At 50.4% G+C, this 27,189-nt stretch overlaps 1 protein-coding gene across 2 annotated transcripts in view; it reads right to left on the bottom strand.

The window, feature by feature from the left end:
* Nucleotides 1–9,003: 9,003 nt before the first annotated feature.
* Nucleotides 9,004–27,189, bottom strand: part of ASCC2 (activating signal cointegrator 1 complex subunit 2) — a 40,638-nt gene continuing 22,452 nt past the window's right edge. For both annotated transcript variants that reach the window (XM_042961851.1, XM_042961852.1), the window contains 12 exons: nucleotides 23,723–23,797; nucleotides 23,200–23,307; nucleotides 22,887–22,955; nucleotides 22,658–22,732; nucleotides 21,108–21,288; nucleotides 19,259–19,473; nucleotides 18,226–18,345; nucleotides 12,539–12,632; nucleotides 12,319–12,449; nucleotides 11,668–11,770; nucleotides 10,055–10,134; nucleotides 9,004–9,583 (listed from right to left, as the gene is read on the bottom strand). In XM_042961851.1, the coding sequence (XP_042817785.1) occupies nucleotides 9,412–9,583; nucleotides 10,055–10,134; nucleotides 11,668–11,770; nucleotides 12,319–12,449; nucleotides 12,539–12,632; nucleotides 18,226–18,345; nucleotides 19,259–19,473; nucleotides 21,108–21,288; nucleotides 22,658–22,732; nucleotides 22,887–22,955; nucleotides 23,200–23,307; nucleotides 23,723–23,797 (1,423 nt within the window). In that variant the 3' untranslated portion in view covers nucleotides 9,004–9,411. The remainder of the gene's footprint in view (nucleotides 9,584–10,054; nucleotides 10,135–11,667; nucleotides 11,771–12,318; nucleotides 12,450–12,538; nucleotides 12,633–18,225; nucleotides 18,346–19,258; nucleotides 19,474–21,107; nucleotides 21,289–22,657; nucleotides 22,733–22,886; nucleotides 22,956–23,199; nucleotides 23,308–23,722; nucleotides 23,798–27,189) is intronic.

Below are 27,189 nucleotides of genomic sequence, written 5' to 3'. Positions count from 1 at the left end.
TGCCCTCTCAAAAAAATAAAACACAAATTAAAAAATAAACTTGGGAAAATTTTTTAAAATTGTAATACCCAGCCTGAGCAAAGACATAGGAAATGATTGTTCTCAAATCCTGTTGGGAAGGTCAATTCGACAGTCAAAAAATTTGACTTAGCAATTCTAAGAACTTACCCTGAGAAAATAATCATGGATGTGGACAGATATTTAGCCAGGAGGTTGTTCACTGTAGTTTAATAGCAAATAATGAGAAAACCAAAATGCACAGCTACCGGGTTGACTAAAGTGTAATCTGATAGAACAGCGTTAACCTATTAAAAGGACAAAGATGAGAAATGGAACATGTTCACAATGTCTAACTAACTGAAAAAACGGTGACAGTAACACATGTAGTATGATCCCATTTTCAGAGAAAACCCGTATGCATATTCCTTTTTCTAAAATAATGTCGGAAGGATAAGAGCTAAAATCCCAACAGCAATTATTTCCGGATGGTGGAAATGTTCTTTCTCTTTGCTTACTTGTGTGAATCACACGGAGAAGCATGTTACTGTTTTTGTAATGTGGCCCGGGGTTGAGGGGGGTGGGGGAGCAATATAAGTTATTAAAAAGAAATAGATTCCATCCCGTAACTCAGCCAGCCCTTCCAATAACAAGGAACAAGGACTGTCCTACAAATGAATTTGAAGCCTTGCAAGGAAAGGACAGAAATCAATGAATTTCAAATGTCTGAGCAATGTGCATAGTTGGAGGGAATACAAATTCCTCAGGCAGAGTGAAGGTGATGGCAGTTGCTTTCGTACGAGCAAAGAACGAACGCTCTGTACAGGGGCAGGCACTAGCATACGCAGAGCATCACACACCCACACGCAAAAATAGCTGCCTTCTCTAGGCACTCACCCAGGGCCAGGCCCGGGCCTGGTGCCATTAACATATTCCATGTCACTGGATCCTCAATCGCAGGTGGGCACTGCTCTCCATCCCATTTTATAGGTGGAAAATGAGGCTCAGAGAGGTTAAGTCTTTTGTCTAGGGTAACACAGCTAGTAAGAGTAGAGGTTCAAACACAGGACAGTTGGCTCCAGGGGCTACGCTCATAGCCACAGCTCTGCACCATGTGAAAATCATTTATCTCTCTTCACTGGGGCCTTGGCCTGATATGCTTGGATTTATCCACAGACTGAATGCCAAGGGCAGACTCCAGCGGGCATCAAGGACAAGGCAATGATGGAATGCAGAGAAAGTGTCAGCTGGGAGCCACTTAGCCGACAGTCTGTGAATACAGGGGTGCTGTCTTTCTGCTTCTCCTGGCCTATCCTCCCTTCAAAACTCCTGCACAGAACCTTCCGCAGCTCCTCTGGACACTTCTCCTCCACTGCATCCTCATAAGACTGCCAGATCAACTCCCCTGCTCAAACACCTTCAATGGCTCCCCACTATGGTTGAGATCAAGTTCAAATCCCTTGGCCTGACATTTAAGAGCCAAGCTACCTCAAATCTCACTTTACAAACCTTCCAAATACGGTCCTGCTATGGGTCCCTGTGCTCTCCCGTCTTCTGCCTAGGCATGGATTACCGAAATAGCACATGCCTGTGTTTGAATTCTAGCTCTGCTACTCTCCAGCCAAGTGACCTTGGGCAGGTTGCTTCCCCTGGTGTGAGCCTTGATTTCCTCACGTGGAAAATGGGATAATGATAGCAAAACCTCACAGGGTGTTCGGGAAGATATGTGAGATAATGCTTGTAATGTCCTTAGCACATGCCTACTAGGGGTGGTTTTGTTATGTTGCTACAGTGAGTAAATAAAAGGGGGCTCCCTGCACAGTTTTCAGGGACCAGTGCCTAATTAGCATATTCAATCCACGAAATGCAGGCTGAGAACTTTGGCCATGACTGTACAGCTGAATCATCCATGTGCCCCACCCCTTGTCCCAGCTGTTTTGAAATTGTGATCCTGACATCCTTTCTATCCCCCTAACGCCTGATCACTTTCTTGTGCTTCCCTGTGTGTGGCTGTGATAATCTCGTTTTCAGCGTCTCTAACACTGTTTTAGACTCCAGCAAGCTTGTACATTCCTCCAGTAATCCTTATCTTTTCTCCACACCTTTAACCATGTAACAGACTCCTTTCTGCCTCTATCTATCTTCCTCCCTTCCAGATGTCTGAGCACATTTCTGTCTCCCTCCTGTAAGGACTGTCAACAGAGAGGCCACTTCCTGCTGTGGGGCTGCAGTTCTGATGCCTTGTGTCCGCAGCTCACTAGTATTTCCTAATGAAACACCTCCTTCAAACTGGACCCTCTCAGGGGCACCCCTTCCTTCCACTAGCAGACAGGGGAAACTATTGCAAAGTGGAGATTTGGAAAATATGTCCTGCCCAACTTCCCACTCTCATCTCCTTTCCTTTCTGTCAATGGAATGACTCTGTCATGGAGTGACTTGATTATAGATTGTATTAATAGAAGTATGGTATTTAGAACAAAGGAGGTGATAGGTTCTCTTTTCCATGCTGAGCCAACCATACATGGAGTCAGTGTCAGCTCTGAGGAAGCAGGAAAGCCAAGAGGCTGAAAATATGGACTTTGGAGGCTGGCAAGCCTCGGTTTGAATCTTGACTCAGCCATTGCTCAGCCATGAGTAAGGGGCCAAACCTCTAAATGAGACTTATAATTACACCTATCACCTGGTTTTGGTTCAAAGATTCAGTGAGATAATTTCCTGTTCCACAAAGCTAAGCAGGGTACCTCCTCTGTGCTCCCAGGGAGCCTATCACATGCTTATCAGGCTGGATGGTGCCGTTCTTCTTTTCTTGCCAGCTCCTGTGTGTCCAGTTTATCCTGAGACCAGAGATTTCTGGGAGGACCGCCCTAGAGGAATCAGGGCAGCCGTGCTGAGAAGGTGAGAAGCGGGGTGCACAGAAAGCCAGCCGGGACGTTGGTGGGAAGCACCCGCCACCCTTCTCGTGGGTTGAAGTGAGCAAGGCCCTGTCCGTTCACTAGCCTGCCTCACGGCGGGCCGGCACTTATCCCAGCCATCCTGCCAACATCTCAATTTAGAAACCACTGTGGCTCAGAGAAATGAAGGCACCTTGCTCAGAGTCACAGAGCCAGGGAGTGGCTGAGGCCAGCTTGGTTCTGGTCCCGGAGCCAAGGCCCTGCTCGAAATGACAAAAGCCAAATAGGCCACTGGCCATTCAGAGGACCCTCATACCCAAGGAAAAGTCCTGGCACGGACATTGCATGTTACTCAGAGTTAATACTCTGGGGGAGGAACCAATGCCCTTCTGTGTAGACCCCTCCTAAACTGGGGAGTCTGATTTTCCAGCTGTGACAGGCTGTACACATCCCTGTACCAGGTCCTCATCTATTGCCCCTCTCCTGTGACAGAGGTCAGCTGGACCTAGAGCCTGCACTCTGCCCATTGGACCTGTCATGTGGCACCTGGTAGGCCTGTCAGAGGAAAGGAGAAACAATCTCACTTTCTAAACAGACTCCCATCCAGAGGGGTCCCAGTGTGACAGCGCCAGGCTTCCCCAGAGGCATGAGCCTTGTGGGGAGGCTGCTTCATGACAGAACTTGCTTGTGGAGCCAAAAGCTTTGGAGTTCAAGCTACTCCCTGATTCTGTCCTTCTGGTAGGAACGGTCAGCAAAAATCCAGACAGAGCAGCTCTAAATCTCTTCCTGGCCCTGGGACCCCAGCATTCCACTCTTGGAAATGTGTCCACTGGAAATGGGTGATTTGTGCAAAGAAGTTTCTGGCAGGGTGATTAAAAGAGAGAAGTGGAAACTGCCCCAAATGCAGAGTAGACAGCTGGTTTTCTTCTCTCTGATTTGAATAAGATTCATAAGATTCACCAAGTTGAGAGTGCACCTTGCCCCCACCCACCATCATGATGTCATCTGACCATCACAATAATCCATGCCCATCAGGCAAGAGAAGGTAAATGATCATCCCCATTTCTTATCAGAAGAAATTGAGGCCCAGAGAGGCCAAGTAACTGACCTAAGGTCACATAGCTTGCTGAAATCTAGGGCCTAGACCCCAGCCTCCTGACCTTTAGTCCAGTGCTCTCTTCATCACCCCAGGTCACCTTTATGAACAAAATAACAATAAAAAGGGTGGGCTCGTGAAGCTTGCAGATGTACATGTGAAAGAACGCAGAGTAAGCAGATCAGACCACAACATGGGAGACAGGGTGTGAGCCTGCATGTAAGCTCTGCAAATTAAAATTCCGAAATGGATGGGAATGGTTGGCCTCCATCCCATTGGGGGCCCCCTTTCGGCCAGGCTCTTCTGTGAAAACCACTTTAAGGAGGAGAAAACCGTAATTACCCCTTGGGATTTAAGGGACCAGTCAGAGTGCTGAGGGTGGGCTCAGGCAGCCAGAAAAACCATATTCAATGTCATAATTTCATAGTTGGGAAACTAGAATTAAGTGCCTGTTATTTTTGTAATTCAGACCACAGAGAGTAAATCTTGATATAACCTCCATGGCTGGGAGAGCACCATGGAAGCCCAGCGAATTCTTAAGCAGGGCAAACCTCCCCACCCCCCAGGGGAGGTGGGGTGGTGGTGGGGGTAACCTAAAATCCCAGGGTCTGACATTCGGGGAGGGTTGGGAGTTTAAATAGGTTGAGAAATTCTGGACAAAATGCCCTTTAAGGCCCTCCTGGGTCTGCCAGCTGTGTAAAATTCTCTTGATGATTATTGATTGTTGGAAGAGAATTTCCAGTGTGATGTGAATTTGATTCTAAGACCACCTCCATCCCCACACACACGCATAGGTGGAGAAAGTAACCTTTAGACTGCATTACCTTGCTTCAGGCTACAGATTGGCAAAAGCAGCCTCTGGCCATAAGGCCCTTTCCTCCTGCCCCAGCATCCAGGGATCTAGCTAGCAAGGGACACCAGTCTGATCTGGGGACTAGCCTTCCCCCAAGTGGGTCTCCTAGAGCTCTGGCACCTCCCATCAACACGGTCGGGGTTCCAACATTCCCTCCTCACCTCTGAGCTCCCTCTTCCTCCTCTCTGATGCCAAGTTCCTTAGAAGAGGGGCCCACTCTCCTGCCTTCTCTTCCTCGCCTTCCATTCTTCCCACTGGCTGCCTCCCCATCACTTCCTGGCCAAGCTGGGGCAGTGGCCCAGTGAGCCCCACTACTTAGTCTGCTTGACCTCCCAGCTGCTGCCTGACACTGTGACCACTATCCTTTGCTTCTGGAAAGTCTCGTTGCTCTTGGCTTCTTTCTGTTCTCCTTGCCTGTTCATTTCTTCATTTATTTGTTTTGTTTTCCATTCACGTTTCACTTTAGTGAGTCTCCAAACTGAAACTCTTGTCTATGATGCTGGGAAAACTTAGAGAGAGAAAAGCTACAGTTAAAAAAAAAAAGGTAAACAGAAAAAATGATTGGGAGATATCTGTGTGGTATATTCTTTGTTTATTTTGAGGCAGACAGAGACAGACAGAGTGGGGGAGGGGCAGAGAGAGAGAGAGGGAGACACAGAATCCAAAGCAGGCTCCAGGCTCTGAGCTGTCCGCACAGAGCGCATCATGGTGCTCGAACTCACGAGCTATGATATGACCTGAGCCCGAACTCAGACGCTCAACCAACTGAGCCACCCAGGCGCCCCTCTGTGTGGTATATTCTTCATTTATTTTTTAGGGCTTAGCACAGCTGTGACTAAATCATTTTCCCAAAACATCTTAATACCCAGATCTTGCCTTGGACTGTGAACTCCATGGGGGCGGGGGCCCAGTCTTTCTCATGCCTGACACAGTGCCTGGCACCTAGTAGATCTTGGTCCACATGTGCTGGGTGGATGCATTTATCCTCTCCTCCCGTGGTCCTCCCAACCTGGCTGACCCAAACCCTGAGGGCAGGCAGTAAATACTGGGAGCTCTGGACAAATGTCCAGGCCATGTCCTGGCCTATGGTCCTAATTTTGGGGCTCCCTCGGTCTCTCCCATCCTTCTTCCTTATCCACCCTGGAGCGTTTGGCCCTGGCCTCTTGGCCCCCTCCCTGGCCTCAGTGCCCCTCGGGCTCTGCTGCTCTCCTCTTAGCTGAGAGAGCTCCACTCCCAGCCTTTTCTCTGCTTCCCCTGGAGAGGGACTGGACATAAAAATGAAGAATCATTCAGAGGGCTCAATGGCAGACTGGACACACAGAGGAAAGGATGCACGGATCTGAAAACAAAAAGTGGAAAAAAATGCAGCAGGACATCTGAGATCTGAGTGTCCAATGGTGGAGCGTGCATACTAGTGGAGTCCCATCAACCTGGCCTGACAAAACGGGACTTCCCATCCTCCTGTTCTGCAGCTATTTGATTTGTTATTTTCTCCTTTGTAGCAACAGCAGTAACAAGGATAAGGATGTGGGGGCAAGAAAGGAATGGCATGTGGTTTAGGGGTTAAGAGCATGGGCTTTAGGAGACAATCCTGGGACTGAATCCCTCCTTGGTCACCTACCCTCTCTGACCTTTTCTCCTCTGTACCTACCCTGTGAGAATCAAACAAGGTAACATAAGGAAAGTGCCCAGCAGATACTCTAGTCATGGTAAGTACTCAGTAAGTGCTTTTATTCTCATTACAAATATCATGGTCTTACCATCATTTTCATTTATGCACATTCCTTTCCAGACTTGGTCTGTATTCAAATTTTTAAAAAATATTTTCACAATCATGATGCATTACCATTCAATTTATTCTCTTCAAAAAAAAAACTCAAACAACTTATTTGTCAATATTTAGTTTTTTACATTGCTATTAAGAGTTCATTGACATCATTTTAAAGAAGGGGGCTCTATAACCACCCCCCTGCATTTTTGGTGGGTTTACTTTTGTGTTTTGTTTGTTTCCTTCCCTGTGTTATTTAGCCCAAGCTCCCAGTGTGACAGGGACAGGGAGGTTCTTGCCAATCACTTCCTTTGCCAGACTGTACCTGGAACTCAAAAAGGATCTGCATCCAGGCTCTGCTGCTAACTTGCCATGGGCTTTGGACAAGTTCATTGCCCTCCCTGGGCTCCCGGGTCCCTTCTTATCAACGACAGGCTCTGCCCTACCTATCTCACAGAGGCACAGAAGCACTGTTCAAACAAACATGTCTGCCATCATTGCCACTCATGAGCTAGAAACAAAGACACTCAAAGTCCTAAGTCCTCTTGGAGGCACTAGGTCGTACAAGCTTCCTAGGAAATGCCTGTGATAGTCATGTTCTCTAACAGGGTGTAGAGAAGGCACTTAGAAATTCCTGCTTAGGAGTAGTGGGGTGATGGGGCCCAGTGATCAAGTGAGCAGGGTCCAGACTCCCATCCCACCTCACTTGTAACACTTGTGCCATTGCTCATCTTAAACCTTGGGGCCTCCTCAGAGGATTTAATTGGCACCAGGTGGAAACCATTCACCTGGACCAATATACCCACTTTGCAGATGGGAAAACTGAGGCCCTGAGAGGTGAAGGGGTGTGCCGACCAGCACTGTTCTGGATGATCCTGAGTGAGGTGTTTGCAAAGCATCCCTGAAAGGGTGCCCTCAAGATCTGAAATGAGAAAGAACATGATTCTTCAAGGGAGATCCAGTTTGACCTAGCAGTACATTCTGGGAAATTTGAAAAATTGCTTGTCTTCTCAAATCCTTTAAACCAGGATGCCAGTAGGAGGCTTGAACACCGCTCCGAGCGGTCAGGAGCTACGTATGACAAAATGAAGGTGAGAGGGGCTGTGTGAACCGTAACAAGTAAGGTAGGTAAAGCCCAGAGCTCCCCCGACTCACCTCACCTTGCTCCAGGAACAAGAGCTAGGTCTGAGGAGCTCAGGGAGAGAGAAAACAAATGACTCTTGCCTCTATGGTCCCTGGCAAATGCCTCTGGGAGGAAACAGAGTCTTCCTGCTGCCTGTCAGAATGGCTGACCCCCAGCCTGATCTCACCTAATTCAGCAGCTCGAGGGGAAGACACCACTCCCATCTCCGCTCTGCATCTCAAATGCACCAGGAGAACTGGTGCGGCTCAGAGGAATTGCTATTGATTTTCACTTGTGCAGCTGACCTAACAAAACCAATTCGTCAAGTGCTTGTCTGCCTGGCTGCTCCAGACACTCATCCTACCCACGTGCAAATAAATTGCACAAGCATCTACGGTGATTTGTCAAGGTCCAGCTGGGCAGGGGCCTGGATCCATGGATGGACTTCAGGCTAGGCTGGGTAGGATCAGGCCAGCAAATACCCCACTGCTGATCCTCTGTTGATTGGCAGTGTTCTGGGGGGGGGGGGGGGGGAGGCGGGAATCAGGATGCCTGCCAGCTGCTGCCACACTGTGAACCAACTGCCTGCCCACCCCCACCCCCCCACCCCCCACACACACACTGGGAGGAGGTTTTGAGGAACTAGGTCCAAGTCCTTCAACAGGGCTTGGCAGTGACATCCTCATTTGTATCTTCTGGTCTCTGACCCCCTGATTTTGGAGGATTTGATGGAGTGTACACACAACCAGGAAGTACCAAGCTCAGGTTTTGGCTGTTACTGGAAAGGCGTCCTCGAGTCAGCTAAGAGACGGTGATGATACCACCTATGGGGGTCTAGAACCCTATAAAGACCAGGGGTCAGACTGAGGGTCTAATCCCTGTTCTCCTACTTCCTAGCTGTTGCCTGGGCAGGCAGCTTCAGCTCTCAGTGCCTCACCTTCCTCACCTAGACCTCACATACACTAGGAAATAGTACCTACCTCCCTAGGTGGAGGTCGCAGGGACTGAACGAGAGGGTACAGAAGGACCACAGGACCTCACACCTTTATCTCTTCCTTCCACGAGCAGGGACTGGATACTCAGAGAAGGGAGTGATGTGCTCAGGACCACACGGCAAAGCAGGGCAACATCAGGAGGGGTTACAATGAGACGCAAGCGCCAAAGGCTGAGGAGAAGAGCGGGTGATCATCCGGCTTTCTTGCCCTCCTGATGGTGGCCGTCACTGAAGAATGGGATACAGGGGGAGCGGGCCATGGGCACATCATGGAGCATTGCTTGAAAGGGTCAAAAATTTTATTTGCAGGCCTTTTTTTGTTTTTGTTTTTTAAATTTACAGGTTTCCTGCCGTCCGGGGTAAAAGAGAAGTGGTGTCTTGCTGCACGAGGTTTGTGGGGCTTGCCTTGGGGCTCTGTCCCCATCCCTTTTGCCTGCTGGGGTTCTTCCTGCCCCAGGGGTTCTTCCGCTGTGGGATAAGGCACTGTGTGTTCTGCAAGAAGGCGCTCACGGCTGGCTGGTGGACGATGAGGCGGCCTTCTCAGGGGCTGCAAAGCTGAGGCTGTTGAGGGGTGGAGTTGAACTTGGGGCCCTGGCAGGAGGCCAACTGGTGAGGAGACCCAAGGCTATGGTAACTCAGCCCGGCAGGTCTGGTGCCGCTGCCTCCCGGCTGGCCCTGCCATGGCGGCCTCAGGATGGAATCATGCCTTTGCTTCTTTTGCGGTCAGCCATGGTTCTCCGGTTGTGGTTGGCTCGCGTCGCCTTGTTGGCTTCCTTCTTCCTGCGTTCCTGGGTTGTCTCACGGTTCTGCCCGTGGCCCCGGGGGCTGCCGGCCACTGCTGTGGAGCTGTCGTGCCGGTACCTGAGGGAAGAACAACCCACCCCAGGAGATGGGAAGAGCTCACTGCCTTTCTCAGAGGTCTCTGGGAGAGGACACACGGCTTGGGCCAGGAAACCCATGTCCCAGCTTCCAGTGGGAGAAGAAATGGAGCCCAGCAAGGGCAGGGCTGTGGGGATTTTGGCCGGTCCTGTGTCTAGTGAATTCTCTTCTCTGAGCCTTGCCTCTGGATGGGTCCCTGGCTGAGGGAAGGACCCGCTGTGGGTTGACCACAGCCCACAATAAGGAGAGGGGGGCTTAGGGATGGGGATGGGCCTGTTTCTTCCTCTGTAAAGTAAGGATAATGATAACAGTGGCTACTTCATAGGGCTGTTGTGAGGGTTAAATTAATACATGTAAAGCACTCAGGGTTTACGTGTGGGCTTCCTAGGTGGTTGGCTGAGCCCTTCCCGGATGGGTCCCCTCCCACCAGAAACAGCGCTTGAAAATGCTCACCCCTTCCTGGCAAGGAAGGCCATGCGCCTGGCTTCTGCTTTCTCCCGCAGCACCGCTGGGTCCTGCACAAAATGGTCGGGCTGTGGAGGGGAGGGGAGAAAAAAAATCTAGAGTCATGAGCCTCTCTATTTCCCAAAGCTGTGGTGAGGCTGTGCCTGACTGGATCTTGTTGATGCCTCCATGCTAGGAGTGGGGGAAAGCCAGGCTATGGCAGGGTGATGTCCTAGAAGGAGACACCCTTGCTTGGTCCAAGGTTTCCATTTGAAGCCTCTCTCCTCCGTCCCTCCCACCTCTTTTGTGATGGGGAGGCAGCTAAAGGGACTGAGGCTTCCTGCACAGGCATGAGGGGGCGAGTGGACCATAGCTGGAGCATGGATGACAAATGGGGGTCAGGCCAAGATGGCCACCATGAGAGGCCACATAGGGTCTTGAAAGCCAAGAAAGCTGCCCCTGGGAGCTGACTCGTTCTCATTCTAGCACCACCACCAATGTGCTATGGGAGTACCCACTCTTTTTTTTTTAAGTTTTTATTTATGTATTGGGGGGAGAGCAAGAGACAGAAGGTGGGGGGGAAGAGAAAGAATCCCAAGCAGACTCTCTGCCATCAGCACAGAGCCTGATGTGGTGCTTGAACCCTCAAACTGTGAGATCATGACCTAAGCTGAGATCAAGGGTCGGATGCTTAACCGACTGAGCCACCCAGGTGCCCCAAGGGAGTACCTTCTCTCAAAGACTGTTTTTTTTGGGGGGGGGGGAGGGATCAACAAACAAAGGAGTCTAGACTAGCAGCAGGAAAAGCTGTGGCCTAAGAACCACAGATAGCTTTTGGTGGCCTGTACTGTTAACACACACACACACACACACACACACACGTACAACTGATAACATTTGAAAACTGGGAGATTTTACATAAAAATCCAGGCTGACCTCTTGCCTGGGAAGAAGGGAAAGCCCTGGAAGCCCTAGGCCTACATTTATGCTGAGGAGCCCCTTGGGCAGAGGGTATGTGTACTTCTGTTCCACTAGTCACAGTCTCCATCAGGACCCACTACTCGTTTATCCTGGTAGCCTGGCCTGGACACATCTGAATTTGTCACCCTGGTGGGAGGGCATGAGGGGATACAGGGGGTCCCAGGGTGCCACTCGGGTTCAAGCTGAGCAATCCCGTCCTTATCTGTTTCATATGTTGAGGTTCTAGTTAAGATTTCATTTGAAGAAAAAGTTCAGCTGCTAAAAAATACAATTTGCAAACCCACCAGCCCAGATGACCTCCAAGGGCCCTTGGGCTCTAACACCTCTGTGAGTTTAAGAACTGGCATCCTGAGCATGGTGGCCAAGAACTGCCTGCCCCTCTCTCGGCCCCCAGGCTCCTGGGCCTCATGAACCCAGCAGCTCAAAGGCTTGGCCCCTGAGCCTCCACTGAGTAGTGGAGGGGAGTTCTAAGCCAGCAACTCTCCAAGTGGGCATCTCAGGCTTGAAGGAGCCCCTCTTCTCCTGGGCAGGGATGCTGGGGCTGCCTGAAAGCCAGCTGCAGGCAAGCAGGGGCACGGTGCTCCCAATCTGCCCTTCAGAACCACACCCTCCCCTTCATCTACCACCTGCCAATGAGGTACCTTGGGAGCCTCGTCCTCAGCCTCCTCCTCCTCCTCGTCTTCGTCCTCTTCCTGCCCTTCTCCAGGCACTTTGGTTCTCAGCACCTGAGGGATGGTGAAGGGCCTGAGGGTTTAGAGAGAAAGTGAGATCAAAGACTAGATTAAACCTGGAGAGGGAGCCTCAGGGAGGAGGGAATCAGGCTGGGTGAGAGGGGGCTGTCAGGATGGGGATGGGCTCAGGCAGCTGGAAAAAAAACAAAGTGCTTTTCAAGCCAGCTTTGTTCCAGTCCCCGGACCCTCTGAGGGTACCAGAGTCTGATATGGGGGCTTAGCCAGAGCTGGGGCAGCTCTGCTTTTATCTGCATTGGGAAATCTCTGTAAGGTTCTATTGGGGAGAGTTTTCTGTAGTTAAAAAGAACAATGTAAAATGACTGCCTGAAACCAAATTAATGCTGCCCCACTCAGGATGGGTTGGGCCAAATGGCCAAGGGAGTGACTGGGGGTGGAGGGAGCACTGGACCAGGAGTCAAGAGGCCTCGGTTTGGGCCCTGGCTCTACCACTGACTTGCTCACGTAATCAGGGCCTTGGTCTCCCCAGCTGTGTACACAAGAGGCTTTGGGAGAATCGCTGTGCCCCTGGGATTCCGCCCTCTAGCTGCCCTGCGGCCTCACCTGCGGCTGATGAGCTCATCATCCGAGTCAGCATCGTTGGCGCCCACCTGGTTGCCATCATACGTGTCATCGTACTCGTCCTCATAGTCATCCCCGCGATAGGGCAGGCCCTCACCTGGCTGCAGCGGCACCTGCAACAGCAGAAGCGTGGGGCCGAGGGGCCCAGGGCTGGCTGATTCTCCCCCACCCGGCGAAGGCCCAACGGCCTGGGGCCACCTACCTCCTCCACCACCACGCTGTACTGCTCGTAGCGCTGCCGCTGTGCCACCACCTCCCGCTTGTCGTTCAGCAGGCTCCGCGTGTTCTCCTCCTTCCTGGAGTTTCGAGGGGACAGCGCAGAAAACCATGAGGCTTTGAAGGCTGCAAGTGCCAGGGTCCAAAGCACCACAGGCTCAGGCTGGCACAAACTGTGACAAGTGGTATCAAACACTGGCAGGGGTGTGGGAAGGTGGGACTCACCGCTGGGAGTGCCCACGTGACCAGGTCCAGACACTTTGGGAGGCATTCCAAAACAGTTGTTGCAATGTAAAATGTGCCCGCCCTTTGGCCAGGAAATTCCTCTTTGAGGCACCCACCTGAGGGAAACGTTGGCCCTGAGCATTAAGAGGTCTGATCCGGAATTTTCTTTTCAGTGTTGTTTGTAACAGCGAAAAATAGAAAACAACTAGTGTCCATCACAAGTGAAATGGCCAAATGTTGTGTCACATCTTTATTACAGAACGCCAGGCGGCAGTTATCAAGAATGACATTCAACTGTTTGTGCTGATGCAGAGAGAATTCTAAGACTTATTCCCAAGGACAAAAGCAAGCTGCAGAAAAATGTATATGGTATGATCCCATTTGTATAAAAGACAGAAAGCCAGCCAAACAAGCTGTTCCTATGAGTACATATAATTTACATAAGTCAATGTACAGAGAGGGCTAGTTAAGTCCCCCACCAAATGACAATGGTTACTCCTGGCATTATTTGAACCTTTTAGAAAACAAAAATTTAAGAAAGACAAAGGCCAGGGGCACCTGGATGGCTGTCGGTTAAGCATCCGACTTCAACTCAGGTCATGATCTCATGGTTTGTGAGTTTGAGCCCCACATCAGGGTCTCTGATGTCAGCACAGAGCCTGCTTGGGATCCTCAGTCCCTCTTTCTCACTGCCCCTCCCCCGCTTATTCTCTCTCTTTCTCTCTCAAAAAATAATTAAAACAAAACAAAAAAAGAAAGAGAAAGGCCATATGTGACCTTCTAACTGAGCTCAGGGGAGCCACAGGGGACCTCCGGGGTGTGAGGGGCAAGCAGGGGTCCTGCCCTTTTCCTCCTACCCCTGCTTCCTCACGGAGACCTTTTATCTGTTCCACAGTTCAATCGTCTATGTCAGTTTGCATTGGAAGAAAAAGCCCAAAAGTTAAACTCCTGTTATATCACAGGTGAGGTGTGGTGGGTGGGTGTGGTGGAGGGAAGGAGAGGGACGTGTTTGGGATCAATGAACTGTGGCGGAGCCTCAGCCGGGACTGAGGCCTCTCGACTGTGGCTTTGCAAATCTGTAGAAAAACCTGGCTTGTCTCACACATAGGCCGGTGGAATGTAGTTTCTAGCCCTGCAGGGGAAAATCAATATGAGATGCCAGGCAAGAAAATCCAGCTTAGCTGTGAAATCAGTTTTCTGGAATGTATCAAAGGTAGGGGGAAAAAAAGAAGAAGAAGAAGAAAAAGAAGAAGAGATACAAAGTCATAGACAGCTTCCATTAAAATCTTCTATTAACTGGCTTTTGGTGCAGGGAGGGACAGGGGTCTGAGTCTCTCAGGCTATCTGCCTGGGAGCTTGGGGCAGGTCAGGATTTGGCTTCCTTCAGTAGTTTTTACTAAGGGCCTACTACATGCCAGGGAGGGTACTAAGGCTGAGCTGGGGAGAGATTCAAAAAAGAGGAAGATCTGGATCTGTCCTCATGGAACTCACAGTCCAGTGAGGGTCGAAGGCAAATGGCAGCTAACATGAAATGTGCTGAATGGACGCAAGCATGCCCTGGAAACAAGACCCCCTGGCTTAGGGGGTCTAGCTGGTGGGGGTGGGGGGAGAAGGGGTGGGAAATGGAGGCCCTGTGAGGTGGTGGTCGGCAGGGGGGGCGGCAGCATTTGATCTAGACCAGGGAAAATTCTTGGTCCACAGGGAAATTCTGTATGACGCCAGGAAAGGGGCCTGTGCCTGTGGCCCTGGCTCCTACCTGGCTCTCTTCACCAGGCTGGGTGGGGCTGGAGAAGAGAGAGCAAGTGAAGGGGGCCCGGGTGTTTAGTGCCACTGGAAGGAACACATCTACTCATTCCACATACATTTCCTGAGGGCCTACCAGGTGCCAGGGCCTGTGCTGAGCCAGGCGTCCAAGGATGAATGAGAAGTATCACTGTCCTTTCTGCCACATCCCACAGCTCCTGGTCCATCCAGTCCCTAGTTCTTGTGCGGAAGGCCCCACTGTGGGCCTCTAGTTATGTGGCTCCCTGGCAGGGCCAAATAAGCCTTGCAAACTCCACCCACCCACCTGGGACAGGACACAGGCAGGGACAGAGGAGCCTGGTGCCCTGGGCATCCCCGTCCAGGGAGGTGCAGCTTTGGTCCCATGACCCCCTTTGGAGCCAGGAAGGAAAAGAAAAGTGAGGGTCAAAACCAGCCAGGAAAAGATTCATCTGAGGCCTAAACTCCAGTCAAGTCTGGAAACACAGGCAACAGTGGCTTCAGAGATTTCTTCGGAGCAGGTGCTTCCTCAGGGAACCCAGGGAATGTGTGGGCTTCCCTGAAGCTGAGTCACTCTTCCCCTCCTCACTTCTTCCGGCCTATCCTTCAAGGCCCAACTCAAACTGGCCCTTAGGGGTGTGACTGCCACCTCTGAACTTCTAAGGGACCTGTAGAGGCAACAAACCCCTTCTTTTATAGGTAAGGAAACCCAAGAGGCAGAGCAACTTTCCCAAGGTGACACAGCTTCTACCAGCAGAGCCACAGTGCTAGAACACAGGTCTACTGACTCAAGTTTGCTGGGGTACTTCTTGAGCTGTGCGATCACAAGCAAGCTTCTTATCCTTGCCAAGTCTTTTTTTAAGTTTATTTATTCATTTCGAGAGAGAGAGAGTGAGCAGGGGAGGGGCAGAGAGAGTAGGAGAGAGAGAGTCCCAAGCAGGCTCTGCACTGTCAGCGCAGAGGCTGATGCAGGGCTCGAACTCACGAAACATGAGACCATGACCTGAGCCGAAACCAGAATCAGACGCTTAACCGACTGAGCCACCCAGGTGCCTCTCCTTGCCAAATCTTAATTCTGCATTCCAGGGATGAAATAAGATGATGACTAGAAATGAACCTGGCACATACTGGGCTCAACAAAATGAATCCTATTTTTTTTTACTGCAGGACTTATCAGAGCCTTTAATGTGCTAATGTGCTCTGTGACTCACCAAGAAGAAAGTGCACAGACTTTTTTGGCCATAGAGCCTGTTTTGAGGGAGAACACTCATAATCTTCCAGGGTACCACTGTTCAGTCCAAAGAATTTATGGGACCCCACCTTATACACACCGCCTCCTTCATGTAGCTATGGTATACCTGCAGCACATGTGCTTGGCCTCTACCCAACAGCCACCCTCTACCTCACCCCCACTCCTAACACACCCTCATTTGATTCGGGTCTTTCCACCTTTCCCCCTTCTCCTGGAGCCCTGGACCTTGGCCCTGTGACCCAGTTCCCCGCTGAGATGTGAGTGGAGTCTGGAGACTTTTGGGAAATGCTTCCTGGTCTATAAGAGAAACACAGGAAGACCTGGTCCAGACTTCCTCTTGGCACTGTCATTTCTGGAGGTCATGGCTGAAACAGCTGTGGCCACCCAGTGGCTTCGAAGGAACTAGCTCACAGAGATGGAAAAGATGTATCCTTGATGATGAGGCTGTACCACAGGTTAACCAAACCTAGACAGACCTACCTTGCAACTCCCTTTCGTACAAGGGACAGGTTTCCCTATTACTTGAGCCACTGAGTGCATCCTATCTGATTTAACCCATACACACATTGTAACTCAAGCGTGACCTTGTGCTACTTTTCTCATGTGCCCCTTGACTGTCCTGCCCAGATTAGGACAAGAGTCCCTATGGAGGCCCTTGTATGCCCCACCCCGGCATCTCTCCCACTCTGTCACTACTTGTTTAATGGTTTAAATCTTTCCCACAGTCTCTGCGTCGTTTGAGAGCGAGGCCCGGGTGCCCTGCTCACCTTGTCTCCCTGGTATCTAGCACAGGATCTGGCACTAGTAGATCACTTAATAAATATTTGCTGAATGAATAAGTAAATAATGAACACATGAATGGAGGCTTTGCCTCTTTGCAATCCCCAGCCCCTGGGCTACCCAGCACAAGGAGTTCAGTAAACATTTGCCTCCTAGACTTTCCACCTGGCAGCTTGTAGTACCCTAGGAGCAGGGCCCGGCCCTCCTCATCTGCCTCTTTCTCCACAACAGAACCTGCAGAGGGTCATTCAGACCTGGAACAGTGGCCACAGATGTAGGATAACATCTCTTGCCTGGGATCTGGGGATGTCGCAACGTGTGTGACTAAGCAGTTTACAAATGCTTCCTGTCCAGCCAGCCAGATGGCTTTATAGCTGCCCTGTGCCCGCTCCCCAAAGCCCTCAGCCAGCCAAGCTTCCAGCACGGGGCCCTCACCGAAGAAGCAGCTTGTAATTCTGCCACTGGGGCTCCTATCACAAGAACGGGGCAGGTCCCCCATTGCCCTTCTCTGAACCTTGCTGTCTCCATATATACGATGGGGGGAGGGCAGGCTGTACTCATCCAGCAGTTCCCAGATTTCTGGATTTCATGAACCAATACAATTTAGTAGAACTCTAGGGGCTAGCATAGTGTTGTCAAGGGTTTGTCATTTCTCTTGAACTCTCTATCATCACTACTGACTCTTGGTCCCTCCAGTGGGCCTCCATTCCAAAGCCAGGTGATCTTTCCAAAACATGTCAGCTCATGGGACCCTCATCATGTTCCCCATGACCTCGTGGCCATTGCGTCTATTTTTCACTCTGCCTAGAAAGTTTCTCCTTCCCCGCTCTTTACAGAATTGGCCCTTTGGCCCTTCCTCACACTTCCACTCTTGGTCCCATGTCATTTCCTCAAGCTTTCCTCTCTGGATTGAATCCTCTACCAGAGGTTCAGAAGTCTGCACACCTGCACCTTACAGTGCCTGTTATATTTGCAATTTTACTTTGCTTGTTTGACAAAGTGATTAGTGAAAACTCCACAGGGGCAGGGGCCATGTCTGTCTCACTGTCCACTACACCTCCAGCACCTGATAAATCCAGGGCCTAGTATGCCATGAGCACCAGGCAAATATTTGTTGAATGAATGAATAAATCATAAATGGACTTTTCAATGCCAAAAAAGTAGGAAGGACATAAACTAAAAATAAGTAGAAAGACCTTAAAATTGAGTATGTTCACCTTCTGAAAAGTGACTTAGTACAGGTCCTTAGTTTTCTCATTTTGCCACAGAATGGAGAAAATCAGGTCGAGGAGCAGCTTCTAGGAAGTACTGCTCAGCTCTATCACCCAGAGATTTGATGGTTGACACATCCCAAGATGTAGGAAGGGAAGAGGGGAACAGTTTAGGTCCCTTTGGCCTTTTGCTATCAACAAGGGGATTCATTAAAAAAAAAACCAAAAAACAAAAAAAAACCCTGTCAGAGTCAGAGCCTACCATATAAGTATCAGAGAACCTGCTCCTGCCTGCTGGGAGCACACAGGTCCTGGACTGCTTGGGGGGACACTGAGCCAAAACTCAAGCCAGTTCTGTAAACACAGAGTCCTTAGTTTCTCTCAATTTTCTCACTGCACTTACAGAGTTGGGGTGCCTGGCACCCTGCAGCCCACTGCACTCACCTCCTGCCTTTGTGCACCCGGCTCAGGTCCACTGTATCTCTGCTGAACACATCAAACTCATCGTTCTGGAAGACGTTGTGACGAGATGTGAGCAGGGGTGTCGGGTCTGGTTTCACCTGTCTGGGGGGGGTGGTGACAGAGAAATCAGTTCGAGGGAGAAAGGTCAGCTGATGTCTACCTGTGCTTTCTTGACCCGAACCATGTTACATGCATCAGATTCTATACTCCCCTTCAACAGCCACATGAGACACGATCTAAAAAACCTGCCCTGTCTGGCCCCTACCTGGGTATGCAGCCATGCCTGACACAAAGTTCCCCCTCAGTCCCATGTGCCATTCAGAGATTTTCTCAAAAGTTCCCTCCCTCATTGAACACTCACAACAGTCTTATAACATAGGTAGCTAAGATCACTCGACCTCTCTGGGCCTCAGTGCCCTCCTCTGTAAAATGGGCACAAAGTGGCCAAGGTACTTGTACAAAGGCAGAGCTAACTTCATTTATTCAATAAACATCGTCTGTCTGCGGAAGAAACACCCATTTGTGCACTCATTCTCGCTGCTCCACAGGCCTTCAGAGGAGCAATGGGTCAAACTCAGAAAGGGTAGGAATGAAGAAAGTGAGAAGCTCTGGCCATCCTCCTTCAGGAATCTACTGGAAAGGTGCCAATGACAGGGGCAAGCCAGAGACTTTGGAGCTCCAAAAGGCTCAGCAACCCCTCTGTCACATCCCACATTTCTGATGGGTCCTCCAGCAAGGAGCAGCTGCAATGTCCAGCTGTGCACACTCTCTCCCCTGCAGGGGGCATGTGAGAACCTCCGGGAGGGCCTAAAGTTCTGATGTGTTCCCAAGGAGGCCATTCATTTAAATGGCTAGGGAACACTGCCGTAGGGAAGAGAGAGAAGGCAGAGTTCTGGCACAGGTGTGGGAAGCAGAGAAGCTAAGAAGGGGCCCTGACAAGGCCCCCAGAGCACCTTTGGCCAGGGCCCTGAGACAGCCTGGGCGCCATGAACCCCCTCCCACCTATCTCTCCCACCTGTCTAGGCTGCGGTCCAGCTGGCTGAGGGCAGGGGCCAGCCGCTCCTCCAGGATGTTGTTGATCACCTGCTCCGGGTTGTAGCTGTAATGCTCCAGGCAGGCCAGGATGAAGCCCTCACCAAGATCTGGCAGCAGGTCCTTCACTTGGGAGATGAGGGAGTCCAGCTCCACGCCACACACAGGGGGGCCCAAGGGAGCAGCTGCCCCCATACACTGTGGAGAGAGCTACCGTGAAGGAGGGAAAGGCCAGGCCAAGTGGGTGATAGGAAACAGACCTCAAATACCCCAGGACTAGGAATCAGGGGACCTGGTTGAGTCCTGGCCCTGCCATTCCTGGGCCAAGATCTCAGCCAAGTGACCCAGGTCTCTTGAGTCTCCAATTCCTGAAACCACGTGAAGAGGGAGTGGCTCTATGACTTAGTGATTGAGCTACTTCTGGCTGTGTGATTTGGGGCAGGGCACTTCCCCTCTCTGAACTCCAGCTTCTTCCATGTAAAATGGGAGTACTGCCTTCTACCTCACAGAGTTGTTTCAGATGGTTCAAAGAGAATAAGGCTGAGCATGGTGCCTGGAGAAGACTAGGCACCCCACAAATGGCTGTGGCTTCGACTAATCCTTTTCCAACTCTAACAAGTTAACGGCTGATGTTGGAGAGAAACAGCAACCACCAGCCCTGGACTGTACGGAGATGCTCCCCTTTGACGTTTATCTATTTTTGGGACAGAGAGAGACAGAACATGAACGGGGGAGGGGCAGAGAGAGAGGGAGACACAGAATTGGAAGCAGGCTCCAGGCTCTGAGCCATCAGCCCAGAGCCTGACGCGGGGCTCGAACTCACGGACCGCGAGATCGTGACCTGAGCCGAAGTCGGACGCTTGACCGACTGAGCCACCCAGGCGCCCCTCTCCCCTTTGATTATATTCTTTTTAATGAGGGGGATTCAGTTCATATCCTGCTTGATGCGGCTTAATTCTGTTAGGATTTTCATTTAAGGAAATTCCAAAATCAAAACAACAACAATAAAAATCATCTGTGTCTCAGAGAAGCCAAATGGGGAAGAAGGTGGGAAGAGTGGAGGGGACTGTCATTTTCCAAGGCCCTGTGACAGCCACAGGGCCTGAGTCTAACACAGGAAGGAGAGCAGCATCTGTTAATAGTGCACAGGGCCAGCCAGGCTTGGGGCACTGCACCCAATAGCTCTGGGAATCCCAACAACCTTGTGGAGGCAGGGATGGCAATTATCCCCACCTTAGACATGGGGAACAGAGGCTAGATGTGAGTGATGTGCCTCCAGCCACAGAGCTGGTGAGTGGCAGAACGAGGGTATACCCCTGAACTGTCTGACCCCAGAGACCCACAGAGACTGTGGTCTTAATCCCTATGTCACACTGCCTCCCAACTTGCAGGGAAGAGTCCTGGGCTCAGTGGGCAATCTGTATGGCCATAGATTTGGCGAGTTCTGGAAGAGCCTGGAGCACCAGAGGCTTCCACACTTGCTTAGTGGAGCCCTGCAGTCCCACGGTGGGGCGTCCAGGCTGGCTAAGCAGTGAGACCAGATGCTGCTCTCCACTGCATCCAAAGCAGCTACATGGTGATCTGTTTAGAGGAGAGCTCTGGGAAGGATTTCACGTGGAAAAAGCTCCATCACTTCATTTTACAGAGGAGAAATGGGGGTTTGGCAGCTGAAGGGACTTGCAGACTCTCTAAAGGCAGCACGGAGCTGACCCGCAGGCTCAGGGCTGTCAACTCCAAAAGAAACCTTTTTCTCTGAGAGCTGAAACAAAGAAGGGACACGTTTCCTGGAAGGGGCAGGGGAAGCAGGGGAAAATGTTGCTCCAGACACATACCTCCCCTTCCTCTGAGTTTTCCAGATGTGAGAACGGTCCACTGACTGGTTCCACCATCGCAATGACCCCATTAGGGTCTTCAGCCACCGGTGGGTCTTTAGCATCTGTGGCTTTCCGTCGGTCCACCCCTTCCCACGCACTTTCGACTGCCTGGAGGATGTAGGCAGTCCGAGTCTCGTCCCTGTGACACACGTTAAGGTGTCTCTCTCTCTGGTGCCAGAGCCTTTTCTGCCTCTCTAGCTCTAAGGCAACATAATTTCTCAATACTGCCTCCGCATCTGACCCTATGACTTGTGTTAGGGGCTATCTGGGCTGTACCCAGTGGGCATTGCAGGTACCAGGGCTGCCTGGGGAAAGAGGCCAGACCACGGCCACGCTAGCCTTGGAACCTAGTACCTGTCACTCAGCAGAAAGCAGCTCTGGATGAAGACAGGGCCAGGGGCATCCTAGGACTTGATAATTGGAAGAGCCAGCAGCACCTCCTCTGCACTGACCCCCAGGAGGAGGGCCTGCCTGATGGGGTCACTGCCAAAGGGGCTTCCTGTCTGACTACTGAGGGCTTCCTGCAAAGGGGGCCCATAGGGTATCCCTAAGGCAAGACTGCGCAATCTAGCCCAGCCTTCAAAATGGCCCACAGGCCCTCCTCCCTGTCCTTCCTCCCTACCACCCTGGGCACTGCCAAGCCAGACATCCGGGAGTTGCCCTAGACTCCCTCCCTCCACTTCTAACCTAGCGCCCCCCGGCCATCCCTGGATGCCAGCAACAGTATCCTCACCAGCCCCTGGGCCTCACAGAAGTCTCAGGTCAGTCTTTTCTCCTCCCTGTGCCAGACAGAGCTTTTCCAAAGTATAAAACTGACCCTGTTACTCTCTGTTTCACACTCTCCCATGACACCCCAGTGCTTGTAGGATAGAGTCCAAACTTCTTAGTGAGAGTCATCCCAGAGCCGTGCAGGTCTGCTCATCCCCAGCTCATCTGCCATGCCATAGCCTCCTCCCACTAGACCCCAGGCCCCCTGCCCCACCCTGAGATCTACACAAAATGTCTGTGGGCTCCTCAGATGGGCCTCTCTGGCCTCCATCCACTGGGAACACTTAACTCTGGGATTGGCCACCTCCAATTTCTTCTGCTGGTCTCGGCTTGGACAGCCCCTCCATCTCACAGCCTTTCCCTGAGCTTGCAGGGTTAGGTGCCTTCCTTGGCTTTCCTGTCCTCTGGATTTCTCCCATATGACACTTCAACTGCTTGTTTACTTGTCTGTCTCCTCTCCTGCAATGAGGTCTGTGACAGTGGGGCTGAGTCCATGTTGGTCACATGGGCCTAGACACTCAGTAAACGCCTAAAGAATGCAGGACACTACCCCACCCAGCTCCGAGGATCCGAGTAGTCATCTCCTCCAGAAACAGGGGCTGGGGCTTTGGTGGGCACTCCGGGGAAAACTGGCTGACCTGAGTATTCTGGGGATAAACCTCCCTCTGCTCCTCTGGGTCCTAGGAGCCCAACTCCAACCTGGCCAGGCCAGGTCCTGTCAAGTGGCTGTGGTAGGATACAAGACTGCTGAGGCCTGTTGTAGCAAGCTGACATCATCGGCCACAGGGAAGAGTGTGTCGTAGTCCCGGAGGAACCTGCCAGGCAGAGAGCAGATGGAAGGGACAGGGCTGGGGCAAACTGGTCTGCTGCCCAACCACAAATCCCAGAACCTTAGACCATGATGAGCATAGGGTAGAGGCTCTGGGATGTAAGGCCTTGTGTGGACTGGTCCCGCTCAGCCACACTCACCTCTTCTCCTGCAGCAAGGAGCTGAAGATCTGCAGGAACTCTTCAATGAAGCCCTGAATGTTGTCACAGCTGGAACAGGACACCAGGGAAGAGGAGTTCATTCGATGCAAAGGATCTATAACTCCCCTCCCTGCTGTCTGCCCTGCCCCTCTGCAAGGCCCCAGGCCAGTTGGAGGAAAGAGGCATTTGTCTCTTTCCCCATCTCTGCTCAGCAACCCCAGAGCAGGGAAGGGGGCAGATGACATGAGGGAAATACCTCTGCTGGGCTTGGGGAGGGGTTCTTCTACCCAGGAAGCTGCTCCTGAGGGCTCACCTGTTTTCCAAGACAGGGAGGAGGCAAATCTGGTTCATGAGGATGTGAAAAATCTCCAGTAGCTTCTTCCTGGAATGGGACAGCCTCTGCCACAGGTCACCTAGCAGCCTTTGAATGCCCCCGAGAGAAAAAAAAAAACAAAAACTGAGATTTGGGAGATTAAAAGGCCTGAAGGGAGCTTATTCTCAACAGCTACAGGTGTCCCTCTCCAGAGCTGAGAAAGCCTCACGAGTCACTGTCAGCAAAGGGTTACAGGCCCTGAGAGGCCAGCTGATTCCAGGGCCGCTTCTCAGTTTAAACAGTGGGTGGGGAACCAGTATGCCAGTTACCAAGAGCTTAGAGCAATAGCGGAGAGAAAAGGTTAGGATGCAGGGGCCAGGAGGCTGCTAGGTAGGGACAATGAAGCTAGAGCTGCACAGTCCATGGTGCCACCTCCTTGTCTTAGAGATAGGGATGTTAAAGCCCGGGGAAGGCAGGGCCTCTCTCTCCCACGACAACATGCTTAGTTTTAGCCCCGGCTCACTTGCTATCTTCAAGCCTCCTCTTCTTAATTGCAGACTCCAGTTCGGGAATTGCAATTTCATAAAAGGAAGCTAGTCTGTGGAGGTACACATGGGGAAAAGGCAAGATTAGTTCATAAACACCACACTTCATCAGAAAATCAAAGCAAACCACGGGAAGCGGGAAGGCCCATTTCTTGCTCCCCAGTTGTCACCACAACAATTTTCTCCCAGAAACTCCCTGGCTCTTCCCTAAGCTTACCCTAGATTGGCCTGCTGTGGATGGTCCAGGAAAAGCCTCAAGAAGTGACCTGCAGCTATGGGGCGCCTGGGTGGCTCATTTGGTTAAGCGTCCGACTTTGGCTCAGGCCACGATCTCATGGTTTGTGGGTTCAAGCCCCACATCGGGCTCGGTGCAGACAGCTCAGAGCCTGGAGCCTGCTTCGGATTCTGTGTCTCCCTCTCTCTGCCCCTCCCCCACTCTCACGTTGTCTCACTCTCTCAAAAATAAATAAATGTAAAAAAAAAAAAAAAAGAAGTGACCTGCAGCTACATTCCCCTTTCACTGGGAAACCAAAACCCAGGTAGGCTCATCCTAGCAATGAGCTAGAGTAGCAATGAGCTACTCAGAACTCAGTGAGGTTTGAGAAAAACCCAAGGTCACTCTTTTTGTTGGTTCAAACCTTCCAGTAGCTCCCTACCTCCTATGACATCACACTGTAGCTCCTCTCTCTGGTACATCCATAGCTAGCACGGAGTAGCCGACCTTGCTTCTCACCTCAACAACCTCACACTCACCCCCCATCACAACTCAAATTCAAACTCTCCATCCCAGCGACAGGCTCCCAGATCATGCTTACCCACGTGACTTCTCCTTCCTGGAATTAGGTGCACGGCACTCAGAACATGTTACTCTTACAACTTAAAACACAGCCACCTCTCTTCAGCAGTCTAATTCTTCCTCTGAACATCTTAAGCTTCCCAAAGCCAGAACAGTAGCCTTAGTGCCTAAGACGATGCTGAATTTGTAGCAGGTACTCTATAAACATTTAACTACCGACCGGCTGAATTCTGGCAACTTCTGGGTTAGTGTAGTCCTGTACACAGCAGAGGGTAACTAGGCCCAAAGAGACAGGCTTTACTAGGACCACAGCATGGCACCCAGAAAAAGAGAGGGCAATTTGGCCCAAACAGATTCAGGTGTTGCCAGGATACATTGCTGGTGGGAAGGTAAATTGGAACAACCCCTATGGAGGGCGATTTGGCGAGATCTGTGAAAGTTAAAAATGCACAAACCATCTGTTCTTGTGATTCTACTTCCAGGAAAATATTCCTCAGATATACTTGCAAAGGTGCAAAATGATGTATGTGCAGTTATTCTTTGTAACATTTTTCTGTAATAGCAAACAACTGAAGAAAAATCTAAAGGTCGATCTATGGGGTCTGGCATTCCATACAGTACAATGGAATTCTATCTAGCCATACCAAAGATTGAGGATGCTTTGTGTACTGATACACATTAAATTTAAAAATAAAATGCAGAGTGTCTGGGTGGCTCAGGTGGTTAAGCATCCGACATCAGCTCAGGTCATGATCTCACGGTTTGTGGGTTCGAGCCCTGCGTTGGGCTCTGTGCTGACAGCTCAGAACCTAGAGCCTGCTTCGTATTCTCTGTCTCTCTCTCTACCCCTATCCCACTCATGCTCTGTCTCTCTCTCAAAAATAAATAAACATAAAAAAATTTTTTTAAATGTAAAAAATACATACAGTACTCATATTTCAGCAGTTAATTTAAAAGGCAGAGGGGGTGATATATAATGTGCATATTTACTTGTATATGTGTATTTATATACATATCTCCGGAAAACCCCACATAAAAAACTTAACAACAATGGTTATACATGAGGAACAGAACTAAAGAAGGGGAAAAGGAAGACTTCATTACATACATATATGTATACACATTCTATATGTACTATGTGCATGTGAGTCTATGTATACATATATGTATATATATAACGAAAAGTCTTCCTCTCCCCCTTCCCTACTATATATGTTCATACATACATATTTTTGTTGTTGTTTTAATGCATTTTTTAAAAGTAAGCTCTGCACCCAATGTGGGGCTTGAACTCATGACCCTCAAGATCAAGAGTCATATGCTCTATTGACTGAGCCAGCCAGGTGCCCCTCGTTATATATTTTATACCTTTTTAGTTTTGAACCATGTGACTGTATTATTCATTCATAAAATTAAGCCACAGAGAGAGACACTCCAATATACTTGAGGATATCTGAGAGGACGGAGGTTGTGGTGAAAGAATTAGCCGTAGAGCTATGTGGTGGCCGTAGCCCCTTCCAGAGAGTTGCGGGGACCGAGCTTGCTGCATTTGCTCAGCCAGCGTTCTTGGCCTCCAGCACAGCGTGAACAGGGTGGGTCAGCCCCAGGCGGTTTCTGTTTGTGGGTCAAAGGCAGTGCCACTTGCAGGCAACAGTGTTTTCCTTTCTTCCTCCTCACCCCAAGATGGGTGGAGCCACTCCCCTGCCTTCACTGACCCTTGCAGGAAAGTCAGTTCTTCCAAAAATTACCCTCCATTTCCAAAGACCCTTTCAAAAGCAATCTGTGCCACATTTGAGAAGATGCTTTAACAAAATGGAAAATGCCTGTGGGGGAGGCTGACTGGCTCAGTTGGTAGAGCATGTGACTCTTTTTTTTTTTCAATGTTTATTTATTTTTGAGACAGAGAGAGACGGAGCATGAGCAGGGAAGGGGCAGAGAGAGAGGGAGACACAGAATCTGAAGCAGGCTCCAGGCTCTGAGCTGTCAGCACAGAGCCCGATGCAGGGCTCAAACTTGTCAACTGCAAAATCATGACCTGAGCCAAAGTCAGACGCTCAACTGACTGAGCCACCCAGGCGCCCCATGTGACTCTTGATGATGGGGTCATGATTTCGAGCCTCACATTGGGAGTAGTTTACTTAAAGGAAGAAAGAAAGAAAGAAAAAGAAAGAAACAAAGAAAGAAAGAAAGAAAGAAAGAAAGAAAGAAAGAAAGAAAGAAAGAAAGAAAGAAAAGAGGAAGGAAGGAAGGAAGGAATAAAGAAAGAAGAAAAGAAAAAAGAAAAGAAAGAAAATTCCTATGATAAGTGAAGATAAGCAGGGTACAAAATCCTAAGAACAGCCTGATCTCTCATGGTGATTTTAATTTTCTACCTTCCAGAATTTTCCAAATTTCTTATGAGCATTTGCCAGTTTATGCCACTTTAACCACGAGAAAAGATACCTTTCTCAAAAAGTGGACAGCTACAGGCCCATCCTAACCCCTTTCTTCTGGAGAAAGTGCTGATTGGTGCTTTATTCTAACATCTTCTGGGAGGCTGATCAGTCCTCACATCTGATTTTCACGAGCTGAAGAGACCCAGGAGGGGTCAGAGCACCAGCTGCCATCTCTGGCACATGTCAGCACTAGATAAATGTTTTGTTGAATGGG

Source organism: Panthera tigris, chromosome D3 (genome assembly GCF_018350195.1).
Source record: "Panthera tigris isolate Pti1 chromosome D3, P.tigris_Pti1_mat1.1, whole genome shotgun sequence".
NCBI classification, from domain to species: Eukaryota; Metazoa; Chordata; class Mammalia; order Carnivora; family Felidae; genus Panthera; species Panthera tigris.
Note: the sequence above shows the minus strand (reverse complement) of the source record. Positions and strands in the feature narration are given on the sequence as shown.